This window comes from Eptesicus fuscus, chromosome 16 (assembly GCF_027574615.1).
Source record: "Eptesicus fuscus isolate TK198812 chromosome 16, DD_ASM_mEF_20220401, whole genome shotgun sequence".
Taxonomy (NCBI): domain Eukaryota; kingdom Metazoa; phylum Chordata; class Mammalia; order Chiroptera; family Vespertilionidae; genus Eptesicus; species Eptesicus fuscus.
The window spans coordinates 68,094,424-68,107,862 of record NC_072488.1 but is presented as its reverse complement, the minus strand read 5'-3'; the positions used below and the strand labels follow the sequence as shown (position 1 = coordinate 68,107,862).

Below are 13,439 nucleotides of genomic sequence, written 5' to 3'. Positions count from 1 at the left end.
CAGGTCTCTAAGGAGCCTACTGCTCTACACCCGCCCCCCAGACAGCCGCCCCTCCCCCGACACCATCCCCCTCCCAGACACCATCCCCCTCCCCGACACCATCCCCCTCCCAGACACCATCCCCCTCCCCCGACACCATCCCCCTCCCCGACAGCCGCCCCTCCCAGACACCATCCCCCTCCCAGACAGCCGCCCCTCCCCAGACAGCTGCCCCTCCCCAGACAGCCGCCCCTCCCAGACAGCCGCCCCTCCCAGACACCATCCCCCTCCCAGACACCATCCCCCTCCCAGACAGCCGCCCCTCCCAGACACCATCCCCCTCCCAGACAGCCACCCCTCCCCCAGACAGCCGCCCTTCCCCCAGACAGCTGCCCCTCCCCAGACAGCCGCCCCTCCCAGACACCATCCCCCTCCCCAGACACCATCCCCCTCCCCCGACACATGCCCCTCCCCCGACACCCGCCCCTCCCCCGACACCATCCCCCTCCCCGACACCATCCCCCTCCCCGACACCATCCCCCTCCCCCGACACCATCCCCCTCCCCCGACACATGCCCCTCCCCCGACACCATCCCCCTCCTCCAACACCCGCACCTCCCCCGACACCTGCCCCTCCCCCAACACCCTCCCCCTCCCCCCGACACCATCCCCCTCCCCCCGACACCACGGCCCCACCTTCACCTCCCCTGTACGGAGCTGGGGGGGGCGGTCAGCACCCACCTTCACCTCCCCTGTACGGAGCTGGGGGTCAGCACGGCACCCACCTTCACCTTCCCGGTGACGAAGCTGGCGGCGTCCTCCGCGCTGTCGAACACGCCCAGGGTGTGCAGCAGGTTCTGCTCCAGCCAGGCCCAGTGCCGCTCCACCTCCTCCAGCGTCGCCCCTGGATGGGCGGGACACGGGGTGGAGAGAGTCAGTCCCAGAACGAGGATTCGTTTTCCAAAGGACACGCATCTGTGTCCATGGAGCTCTTCCATCCTGGGTTCTCACGTCCTGGGCCAGTCTGCCCGCTGCCCCGGCGGCGCCCCCACTGGAGCCAGGTCTCCCCCGCACGGGGACGGCGGCACCGGTCCCAAGCCACGCCGCCGGTTACCTGGGGCACGCTCTCTGGACACCCTGCCCCTCACCTGTGGCGTCCCACGGCCTCCACACAGACGCCAAGAACATCTGAGGGACCGCTCCTCCGGGCGGCAATCCCCCGCACAGCGTGCGGGCCCCTCTGTTTCCCCTGAGAGTGAGGCCTCGGAGCGCCTCCAAGACGGCATCGCCTGCCACAGGCCTGGCTGAACCCCACTCCCGGCTTCCAGGGACTCCCCTCACACGTTTGAAGAGCCGCAGCCCTGGCCGGCGCTCAGGTCAGAGCATTCCCGGCCAAGGGCACATACCGGGGTGCCGGTCACTCCCTGCCCTGAGTGGGGGCGCGTGTGGGAGGCAGCCAGTCATGTTTCTCTCCCCTCCCCCTTCTATTTTCTTTCTAAAAAGCAATGGAAAAAATACCCTCAGGTGAGGATTAACAACAAAAAAAGAGGCTTCATAGTACACGTTAAAACAAAAACACTGAAGTGTGTTAGTAAGTTAATTTCTTTCAAAGGCGGCAACAACAAAGCCATGCTATTTTTGAGGCATTAACCTTTTGCACTCGGATGTTGAGTGTGACTCGACACGGTTAGCATCGGTAGCAGCTCGTATGTGGAGCCACACTCGACACGTAGTTTCACCGCGGGGGGAGGGGGATTTTTGTCTATTTTTCCAGTATCTTTTCTTGTTTTCATGAGCATGAAAGGACAAGTAAAATGTAAATGCCGTCTCAACTGATGCCAAAAAAGAAAAAATGAAAAACCGATAACGCATGTGAAATTTATTAGGAAACTAGTACATGATCTTGTTGGAGAATTCAGAGATGGTACACTAACTTCCAGGGGTAGATTATTATCCACTAACTTAGAGCAACGTTTAGATGGAAAGCTCCATACAATCACACCTCACGAGGAGCCAAGATGGCGGCGGAGGTGAACGGCTGATCTGTTGCCTCGCATGGCAGTTTCGGAAATACAACTAAAAGATGGACTGGTGAGCACGGCGACTCCTGCTCGCGTCTCCCCAGGCCGGGCAGCTGCTCCTCTCAGTCAGCACCTCAGCCGGGGCCATGGGCTCGTGGGCGCCGCGGCAGCAGCTGTGGCGGCGGCCGCGGACTCAACGCAGCGGCTCTCGGTGAAGGAAGAGACCATCTTTCTGCAGGACAGACCCATCCGCGTCACCGACCTGGCCGAGCTGCCCAGTGAGATCCTCGGGGCCCCGGAGGCCGCCGACACCGACTTGGAGGATTCTTAGGATTTCCCATCTTACATTCAAGTCCTTTAGCCATTTTGACAGAGGAGAACCAAGAAGGCGGCAAAGTTAAACAAATGAACTGAGCCGCGCACAGCAATTTCAAAAATACAACTGGAGGACAGAGCGTCTGCCACCCAGAACCACAGGAGAGCTGGCTGAATGGTGGATTTACAGCTAAGAGGGAAGAGGAAAGAGCGAACTTGGAGGGGATGAGGTGCAGAGGCGCGTGGGTTGGGCTGGTGGCGGGGGAAGAGTCGTGCAGCTTTTTTTCCAACCCTAGGGGAGATTAGCTCCCCATCACCCTGAAATCCAGCTTCTGGGGATGCGTGGGAGACCCAGACGCCTGCGGGGAGAGGCTGGACTCTCGGCCTTCGTGTCGGAGGGTGGGAGTAACTTCCTTGCGGAGGTGCGCCCAGCAATCAGTGTTTGCTGCGCTGGAGTGCGGAACGAGGGGGCTTAGAAACGTGGAAAGCAGAAAAAGCAGACTTGCAGCCATTGCGGTTCGCCACGCCATGGCCTGGTGGCGCCCTGAGACCCCGCCCCGCCCTGAGACCCGCCCTGCCCTGGGACCCGCCCCGCACGTTTTGAAGACCCGCCCCGCAAGTCTTGCAGGCGCACCTGGGCTCCAAGCAGCGGCTTTTGCATGTGGGTGGCCTGCCCTCTGGCAGCTTGACCAGATGAACTGCAGTTCTAGTCAGACTGCTCCAGGATCGCTCAGACAGGAGGAGGAAACTGCAGTTTTTGCTGTAATCCCTGCTGAGTGGCCTCAGGCAGTAGCTGACCTACACTCCATTGGAGACCCAGAAACGAGGGCATCTAGTGGTCTGTGTGAGATGACACCAGATTTCAACCATGCGCATAAGGGACACATTCAAGAGGCAGACTCAGTGAGCGCCAAAGCATTGCTGCACCAAGACCCGGCCCATAAACGTGTCTCCTGCACAGCAACTCTTCCTTTATAGACAAAGGGTCCTCACGGCCAATTGGCCTGGAGGACAATTGCTCCCAGTGACACCAACAACAATCAAGACTTAACTATACAAAGGAGGACCAAGATGGAGGCATAGGGCGGAAGCCTGATCGTTGCCTACCACAACAATTTTGAGACTACGACAGGAGAGCAGAGCAGACACCAGCCAGAACCACCGGAGGGCTGGCTGAGCAGATGCTCTACAAATAGAATAAAAGAGAGGGGTACGCGGGATGATGCTGATGCCGGTGACCCAAAGACCACACTTTAAGAACTATGGCTCAGGCGACACAATGGTGGCCTGGAACGTGCTCGGCGCAGTTCCCCCGGAGGTCTCCGGCTGAGGGGATGGCACCACTCGCTGCCGAGCACAAACAGACGAGCCCCTGGGAGACATGGGGTGGGAGACCCCGTGCTTGCTGACCTCCGAGTCCTTCGAGAATCTCTGCACCCCGGAAGCGGCCAGGTGCGCACCCTCGGCGACCAGCCACCGCTGCAGACCCGAGCGCTGACGCAGCGACCCCGGACCAGCCCGCCACTGTGCACCGGGCACACTGGAGCTTCGCCGAGTCCGCTGCACAACGAGTTCCGTGGAAGCCACACTGGAGCTTTGAGAAAATGGCCGGAGGAATTGCTGAGAAGGAATTGACCAACAGGAATTGGGATCAAGAAGACGAAACCCCGGTGGATCCCGGGTCCGGGTGAGGCCGTGTGCCCCTGGATCCGGGTGAGGCCGCGCGCCCCCTGGGTCCGGGTGAGGCCACGTGCCCCTGAGTCCGGGTGAAGCCGTGTCCCTGGGTCCGGCTGAGACCAAACCAGAGGGAGTTGGACCTGCATTACCACCATTTGTCCACCATCCAGAGCTGAGGGGTCAGTGCCGACATGTACACATAAGGAACTGGTGGACATTGAAATTGGGTCTCAAAAGAACTGTTGGTCCAGAAAGAAACTCACTACAGACTGATTCATTTGCCTGTTGGCATAACTATTATTGCTCATCTCACATTCAGTTCTTATAAGTATATCTCTAGTGACACATGATCTCGCTCATCTAGGGGAAATGATGAACAACATAGACTGAGGAACAAGAACAGACCCAGAAACAAGGAGGCATCGATCGGACTGTCGGGCCTCAGAGGGAGGGTAGGGGAGGGTGGGAGGAGGGGGGAGAGATCAACCAAAGGACTTGTGTGCATGCATATGAGCCTATCCAATGGCTAAGTTCAACAGGGGGTTGGGGCATCCGTGGGGAGGGGTGTGGGATGGGAATGGGGGGGATGAGGACAAATATGTGACACCTTAATCAATAAAGAAATTAAAAAAAAAAATCACACCTCACCCTAACAAAAAACACAAAGATTGTGTTGTTTGTTCTAACAGAAAAATCAAAAGAGGAAGAAGAGAGACAATTTATATTTGCGAAACATGTGAATGTAAACCAGGTCTTCATGTGGGTGAATGTTTCAAAAAATATCACACCATGAAAAATTATAGAGATTAAAATTACTCTTTGAATGTATCAATAATTTGAAATATAAAAAAATCCAAATAAATAAGTTTGTATGAAAAGAAACTCTAGTTTTTTATTCTACTGCCGCACTTTGTAAAATCTGGCGTATTTAAAAAATTAAATCCCGAGTAGAATAAAGGAATCGAGAAAAAAGCAAGCGAGTGCAAAGGGTTAAGCAAGGCTGTTACCAAAGAGCTTAGCCCTGTTGGCTATGTTGGATGCGTGAGCCGTGTCAGCCGTGTTGGCTGCGTGAGCCGTGTCAGCTGTGTCAGCCGTGTTGGCTGTGTTGGCTGCATGAGCTGTGTCAGCTGTGTTAGCCATGTTAGCCCTGTTGGTTGTGTTGGCTGTGTGAGCCGTGTCAGCCGTGTTGGCTGTATTGGCTGCGTGAGCTGTGTCAGCCGTGTTGGCTGTGTTGGCCATGTTGGCTGCATGAGCCGTGTCAGCCGTGTTGGCTGCGTGAGCTGTGTCAGCCGTGTTGGCCGTGTTGGCTGCATGAGCCGTGTCAGCTGTGTTGGCTTCATGAGCCGTGTCAGCCGTGTTGGCTGTGTGAGCCGTGTCAGCTGTGTTAGCCATGTTAGCCCTGTTGGCTGTGTTGGCTGTGTGAGCCATGTCAGCTGTGTTAGCCATGTTAGCCCTGTTGGCTGTGTGAGCCATGTCAGCTGTGTTAGCCATGTTAGCCCTGTTGGCTGTGTTGGCTGTGTGAGCCGTGTCAGCTGTGTTAGCCATGTTAGCCCTGTTGGCTGTGTGAGCCATGTCAGCCGTGTTAGCCATGTTAGCCCTGTTGGCTGTGTGGGCTGTGTGAGCCATGTCAGCTGTGTTAGCCATGTTAGCCCTGTTGGCTGTGTTGGCTGTGTGAGCCATGTCAGCTGTGTTAGCCATGTTAGCCCTGTTGGCTATGTGAGCCATGTCAGCTGTGTTAGCCATGTCAGCCCTGTTGGCTGTGTGAGCCATGTCAGCTGTGTTAGCCATGTTAGTCCTGTTGGCTGTGTTGGCTGCGTGAGCCATGTCAGCTGTGTCAGCCATGTTAGTCCTGTTGGCTGTGTTGGCTGCGTGAGCCATGTCAGCTGTGTTAGCCATGTTAGCCCTGTTGGCTGTGTGAGCCATGTTAGCTGTGTTAGCCATGTCAGCCGTGTTGGCTGTGTGAGCCATGTCAGCTGTGTTAGCCATGTTAGCCATGTTAGCTCTGTTGGCTGTGTGAGCCATGTCAGCTGTGTTAGCCATGTTAGCCCTGTTGGCTGTGTTGGCTGTGTGAGCCGTGTCAGCTGTGTTAGCCATGTTAGCCCTGTTGGCTGTGTTGGCTGTGTGAGCCATGTCAGCTGTGTTAGCCATGTTAGCCCTGTTGGCTATGTGAGCCATGTCAGCTGTGTTAGCCATGTTAGCCCTGTTGGCTGTGTTGGCTATGTGAGCCATGTCAGCTGTGTTAGCCATGTTAGCCCTGTTGGCTGTGTTGGCTGTGTGAGCCATGTCAGCTGTGTTAGCCATGTTAGCCCTGTTGGCTGTGTTGGCTGTGTGAGCCATGTCAGCTGTGTTAGCCATGTTAGCCCTGTTGGCTGTGTTGGCTGTGTGAGCCATGTCAGCTGTGTTAGCCATGTTAGCCCTGTTGGCTGTGTTGGCTGTGTGAGCCATGTCAGCTGTGTTAGCCATGTTAGCCCTGTTGGCTATGTGAGCCATGTCAGCTGTGTTAGCCATGTTAGCCCTGTTGGCTGTGTTAGCCATGTCAGCTGTGTTAGCCATGTTAGCCCTGTTGGCTATGTGAGCCATGTCAGCTGTGTTAGCCATGTTAGCCCTGTTGGCTGTGTGAGCCATGTTAGCTGTGTTAGCCATGTCAGCCGTGTTGGCTGTGTGAGCCATGTCAGCTGTGTTAGCCATGTTAGCCCTGTTGGCTATGTGAGCCATGTCAGCTGTGTTAGCCATGTCAGCCCTGTTGGCTGTGTGAGCCATGTCAGCTGTGTTAGCCATGTTAGTCCTGTTGGCTGTGTTGGCTGCGTGAGCCATGTCAGCTGTGTCAGCCATGTTAGCCCTGTTGGCTATGTGAGCCATGTCAGCTGTGTTAGCCATGTTAGCCCTGTTGGCTGTGTTGGTTGTGTGAGCCATGTCAGCTGTGTTAGCCATGTTAGCCCTGTTGGCTGTGTTGGCTATGTGAGCCATGTCAGCTGTGTTAGCCATGTTAGCCCTGTTGGCTGTGTTGGCTGTGTGAGCCATGTCAGCTGTGTTAGCCATGTTAGCCCTGTTGGCTATGTGAGCCATGTCAGCTGTGTTAGCCATGTTAGCCCTGTTGGCTGTGTGAGCCATGTCAGCTGTGTTAGCCATGTTAGCCCTGTTGGCTGTGTTGGCTGTGTGAGCCATGTCAGCTGTGTTAGCCATGTTAGCCCTGTTGGCTGTGTTGGCTGTGTGAGCCATGTCAGCTGTGTTAGCCATGTTAGCCCTGTTGGCTGTGTTGGCTGCGTGAGCCGTGTCAGCTGTGTTAGCCCTGTTGGCTGTGTTGGCTGTGTGAGCCATGTCAGCCGTGTTAGCCCTGTTGGCTGTGTTGGCTGTGTGAGCCGTGTCAGCCGTGTTAGCCCTGTTGGCTGTGTTGGCTGTGTGAGCCGTGTCAGCCGTGTTATCCCTGTTGGCTGTGTTGGCTGTGTGAGCCGTGTTGGCTGTGTGAGCCATGTCAGCCGTGTTGGCTGTATTCCCTCAGGGAGCATCCTCGTCCTCACCACTGGACAGTGGGCACCTGGGCTGTGCCCGCAGCCAGTGAAGGCCGGCACGGAGCAGAGGCTCAGTGAAGTCCTGGGCGTGGAGAAGCTGGTGCTGGACGGGAGAGACTCTGGGCACCGGCTGTGTCCAGGGCAGACACAGGCGGATGGCAGAGCCAGATCTCCAAAGTGGAAACGGACACTCTAGCCACCAAGGAGCGATGGGCACCAGACAAACCACAGCGGGAGGGAAGCAGTGGCAGGAGGCATGAACCACAGGCCACGCCCACCAACAAGGCCACGCCCCACCAACAAGGCCACGCCCCACTAACACAGACCACACCCCACTAACACAGACCACGCCCCACTAACACAGACCACGCCCCACTAACACAGACCACACCCCACTAACACAGACCACGCCCCACTAACACAGGCCACGCCCCACTAACACAGACCACGCCCCACTAACACAGGCCACGCCTCACTAACACAGACCACACCCACTAACACAGGCCACACCCACTAACACAGGCCACGCCCCACTAACAGCCAGGCCCTCATTCTAACCCTGAACCTTCCCCCCAGAGTGCCAGGGCATGAGCGGACCTTACCACACCCGAGTCAGAAAAGGCCACAGGGCTCCCTGGGATGCGCGTTGGGGCAGGGGGTGGGGGGGCGGAGGACATGGACCTGGCACTCTGGGGGGAAGGTTCAGGGTTAGAATGAGGGCCAGTCACCCTTCTCCCTCTCCCACAAGGTGGGCCCCTCTCCCTCTCCCACAGGGTGAGCCCCTCTCCCACAGGGTGGGCCCCTCTCCCACAAGGTGAGCCCCTCTCCCACAAGGTGAGCCCCTCTCCCACAGGGTGGGCCCCTCTCCCACAGGGTGGGCCCCTCTCCCACAGGGTGGGCCCCTCTCCCTCTCCCACAGGGTGGGCCCCTCTCCCACAGGGTGGGCCCCTCTCCCACAGGGTGGGCCCCTCTCCCACAAGGTGAGCCCCTCTCCCACAGGGTGGGCCCCTCTCCCACAGGGTGGGCCCCTCTCCCTCTCCCACAAGGTGGGTCCCTCTCCCGCAGGGTGAGCCCCTCTCCCACAGGGTGGGCCCCTCTCCCGCAGGGTGAGCCCCTCTCCCACAGGGTGAGCCCCTCTCCCGCAGGGTGAGCCCCTCTCCCACAGGGTGAGCCCCTCTCCCACAGGGTGGGCCCCTCTCCCACAAGGTGAGCCCCTCTCCCACAAGGTGAGCCCCTCTCCCACAGGGTGGGCCCCTCTCCCGCAGGGTGGGCCTGTGATGGAGCTTTTCCACTGCGCTGTCTTCCATTTCCTACAAAAGCTGCTGAATGGCAGGGACATTTTCCTAACTATTATTTCCTCTGCAGGGAAGTCTCATGATTGACTTAAAAAATACCACGGCCCTAGCCGGTTTGGCTCGGGGGATAGAGCATCAGCCTGCAGATTGAAAGGTCCCGGGTTCGATTCCAGTCAAGGGCACATGCCGGGGTTGCAGGCTCGATCCCCAGTAGGGGGCGTGCAGGAGGCAGCCAATCAATGATTATCATCATTGATGTTTCTATCCTCTCTCCCTCTCCCTTCCTCTCTGAAATCAATAAAAAGTATATTAAAAAAAAAAAAATACCACGAATCAGGGCAAGCCGACCGCGGCTCTGCCGCCGGGACGGAGTCTGTCCGGTGCGTGATGCCGGGAGCTGTTCTCCAACTGCGCGAAGCGGCCTCCGAGACCAGCTTTTGGAACATGAGGCTGAGGAGGAAGCAGATGCAAACACTCGTAGGGCGACCGCTGCCCTGTGACCTGCCCCTCAGAGTCTGCGCACAGGAAAGTACTGTTTGTGGGCCGTGGTCAAAGCAAAGTCATGGGAACGCGGCAGGCAATGGGAGAGAGAAGGAGGTGGGCATCTGCCACGCACTGCAGAGTGAACTCGGCACACGCAGCTCCCACGGCGGGACCTCCAGGACCAGGACGCTGCGCCGGGCCTGCCCCTGCCCCTCCCCGAGGCCAGGCCCCCAGGCACGCCGCAGGCCTGCGGGTCGTGATGAGGTTCCCGGTCACGGTGGAGCCCTGGCCAGGAGGACTGGCGCCTCAGAAGCGGCACACACACCAGGACACGATGCCTCCCGCCGGCACGGGGTCTGGCCGCCGGCCTCAGGCTGGGGCGGCCGTTTGCTGCTGAGGCCGCGCCCGGGCGCTTCGAAGGCCAGCAGCGCTCGGAGGGCAGCGCTCACAGGCGCGCCGTAGAGTCCAAATATCAAAATTACACTTCGTTTTACCAAGACCCCTAATTTTACAGAACAAGACTTTTCTATTTTCTAAGAAAATTGAAGTTCAGTGGATCTTAAACATGACCCATGCAGGAAGTAAAAAACCAGATTTATAAATCCCCAGGCCAGCGATGGGCAACCTTTTGAGCTCGGTGTGTCACACTTCGCCAAAAACTGAGCATAACTCGGGTAGTGTGTCACTTTGAGGAAAAACATCATTTCGCAAATGTTTCATCCTCGGCATGTGGCCGCCTCAGCGGCCACGTGTCATCAGAAATGGCTACGTGTCAGTGCTGACACGCGTGTCATAGGTTCGCCATCACTGCCCTGGGCAAAACTAAAACACAGTGTGAGAGACCTGACTAAGTCCGCCGAGCAGACACACCGATAAGCTCTGAATGAATGACTCACAAAACCAGCTCACAGCAGGGGCAGCTCTGCGTGCACCCGCAGGTCTGCCTTTAGGAAGAGCACTTCCACTTCTCGAGCTTCCCACTTGGCCTTGAGAACAGCCACGTGCAGGCTGCCCGGAAGGCCCGGTCTTTCTGGTCCGTCTGTAATACACTGTGGAGACTAAGGGGGGGGGGGACCACAAACAACACCTGAGTTGCTTAGAAACTCACACAAATATTTATTCTCTTTGCTTCTCCCAGAGGTACTTTCAGGAAATAAAACAAACATCATATTAACCACACCTACAGCTTCTGCACAGCCATAAATAACCTGATCCAAGCTTCACTTTCAAAAAGCACGTCTCTACATAGTAAATGTCCAATTGAACGAAACACTCCTCCGGCCACTGAGACCCTGATTCACAGTAAAACGGGCACCACGTACGCCTTGCTCAGATCTGCTCCTTTGCGACAGAGGAGTATTTCTCTGTGTCCAAACCCCAACAGCCCAGTGTCTAATGCTGGGCTAGCAGCTACACACAAAGAGATTGTGAATTAAAGGTGTGACCAGCCCTGCTGGTGTGGCTCAATGGGTAGAGCGTCGGCCTGTGGACTGAAGGATCCGGGTTCGATTCAAGGGCACAGACCTTGGTTGCAGGCTTGATCCCCAGCCCTGGTCGGGGCGTGTGTGGGAGGCAACCAATCAGTGTGTCTCTCTCACATTGATGTTTCTCTCTCTGTGTCTTTCCCTCTCTCTTCCACTCTCTCTAAAACAAATCAATGGGAAAATACCCTCGGGTGAGGATTAACAATTAATTAATAATAAAATATACCATGCTTTCTAAAAAAATAAAAATTAAAGTGTAAGTAACTGTCAAGGCACTGTCACTCCTAAATGCCACTCACCCCTCATCACAGTTACTCAGAGGCAGTGGCAGCGACGGGAGAGGGTTGGGCCAGGGCCCCGCCGTCCAAGGCCCCACTCGCCTGAAGGAAATGTCTGCGCCGAGCAGCCTCCGCAGGGACCGGGCAGGGCCAGGCCATGCCCTCGGCTTCCAGGGCTTTTCCTGGGCACGTGTCTCACTGGTTGGGTTAAGAAAATAAATTGTAAACCTTCCTTTTTATATAATGGCCTTGCCTTTGTGCCTTCAAATTAAAATGAATCCTCCAAGTATTTACAATAAGTGAAACACAGATAAACTCAACCTCCTTAACACTGGAAGTGCAATAGATTTTTCATTTCTACTTGAAACAGTCACTTAAATGTCCTTGTCTTGGTGCCATTAGCAACACTTCTCAGAAACAGAAGCAGGGGGAGGAGCAAAGATGCACAGACTCAAAGCCTCGGTTTTTCTCACCAGAAGAAACACCAATCAATAGAAACAGAACCAGAATAACAGACCAATGTCAAAGGCAAGGGCACAAACAGCCACTACAAATACACCCCAAGGTGCAAGCAGCAGGTCAGCTCCGGGAGCGGCTGAGCGGCCGCTCACAGACAGACGAGCTACGGGGCAGGGGAGAGATGGGCGTCTGGAATCCGCATTCCGGACGGGAGCGAGGTCAGTCCGACGGCGACAGGAAATAGAGGACTTGAGGCTCCGGTGATAAAAACTACCTACAGCGAAATACGGAGGAAAAAGGGTTAACAAGCCCGGCTGGTGTGGCTCAGTGCACAGGCCTGCGGACTGAAGGGTCCCGGGTTCCATTCCCATCAGGGGCACGAGCCTCAGGCACCCCATCCATGTGTTTCTCTCTTCCCCTCTCCCTTCCACTCTCTAAATATCAATGGAGAAATATTCTTTGGATGAGAATTTAAAAAATAACTAAATGAATTAATAACAAAAAATAACATGTTCATTTAATTACAAGCAAATCTTGGTTAAAAGCATTTTAAAATTAACAGGGTGTTAATTTTCACATATTTTATACAGACAAGAAATTTTGTCCATTAAATCCGAAGTCTGTTAAATTGAGGTCCACAAAATCGAGGTTTATATGTCTAAAAACCATATCTTGATTGAAAAACTGCTTTCCTGCTAAAAACCACTAACCACCATCTGAGCCTTCGGGGAGTGGCATCTTTTAGCTGCCAGAGGGTCCCCCGTGTGAGGCTGAGGCCAATGGGGGGTGGGGGGTGGGGCGGCAGAGCGGCTGACAACAGGGCAGCAGTGAGCTTCCCGCAGGACTGCCCGCCCTCTCACAGGTGCCTGCCCCCCTACCCCCCCCTCACAGGTGCCTGCCCCCCCTACCCCCCTCTCACAGGTGCCTGCCCCCCCTACCCCCCTCTCACAGGTGCCTGCCCCCCCTACCCCCCTCTCACAGGTGCCTGCCCCCCCTCTCACAGGTGCCTGCCTCTCCTGCCCCCCCTCACAGGGGCCTGCCCCCCCTCTCACAGGTGCCTGCCCCCCCACCCCCCTCTCACAGGTGCCTGCCCCCCCTACCCCCCTCTCACAGGTGCCTGCCCCTCCTCTCACAGGTGCCTGCCCCCCCTCTCACAGGTGCCTGCCTCCCCTACCCCCCCCCTCACAGGGGCCTGCCCCCCCTCTCACAGGTGCCTGCCCCTCCTGCCCCCCCCCTCACAGGGGCCTGCCCCCCTCTCATGAGCGCCGGCCTGTGGCCTGGGGCCCGCTGGACAGCGCTGACCCCCAGAGGAGGTTCTTTCACCATCAGAGCCGCCCCCCCCCCCCCCCCCCCCTGCCTCAGCTCAGCGTGTGGCGCTCCCAGTCCTCCCGTCACTGCTGCAGCCCTCAGGGCCTCTGCCCGGGAGACGCCCTCAGTGAGCACTGCAGGCCCTGGAGGGCTGCGAACTGGCCTCACTGGATGCTGCTGGCCTCAGGAAGAGGGAGGCCTGAGGCGCGGGAGGCAGACGGGGAGGGCCCGCGTGTGGGGCATTCAGAACACGCGTGATCTGTGACTGAGCCACTCTTAGATGATTACTGTCTTACATGAGCACCGTTCATGGTGCCCCCCAAATTACAAAATAGCATCAGAGCACACGGAGCACAGGTCCCCGTAGCAACATAATAACAACGAAAAAGCCTGAACTGTTGCGAGATTTGCCGAAATGAACACAGAGACACAAAGTTAAGCAAATGGTGTTGGGAAATGGTGCAGACAGACTGGCTCCATGCAGAGTTGCCACAAACCCTCAATTTGTAAAAAAGGCAGTATTTGCACAGTGCAAGAAAGCAATGCACGGTAAAACAAGATATGTCTGTAATTGCACAGAGAAAATAACAATTTTAAAGTGTTTGACTGTACATCACAGTTAAATATATTC

At 56.5% G+C, this 13,439-nt stretch overlaps 1 protein-coding gene across 1 annotated transcript in view; it reads right to left on the bottom strand.

The window, feature by feature from the left end:
- Nucleotides 1-13,439, bottom strand: part of TBC1D8 (TBC1 domain family member 8) — a 155,652-nt gene that overhangs the window by 65,181 nt on the left and 77,032 nt on the right. The window contains exon 3 of the mRNA XM_054728001.1: nt 765-883. Within this exon, the coding sequence (XP_054583976.1) occupies nt 765-883 (119 nt within the window). The remainder of the gene's footprint in view (nt 1-764; nt 884-13,439) is intronic.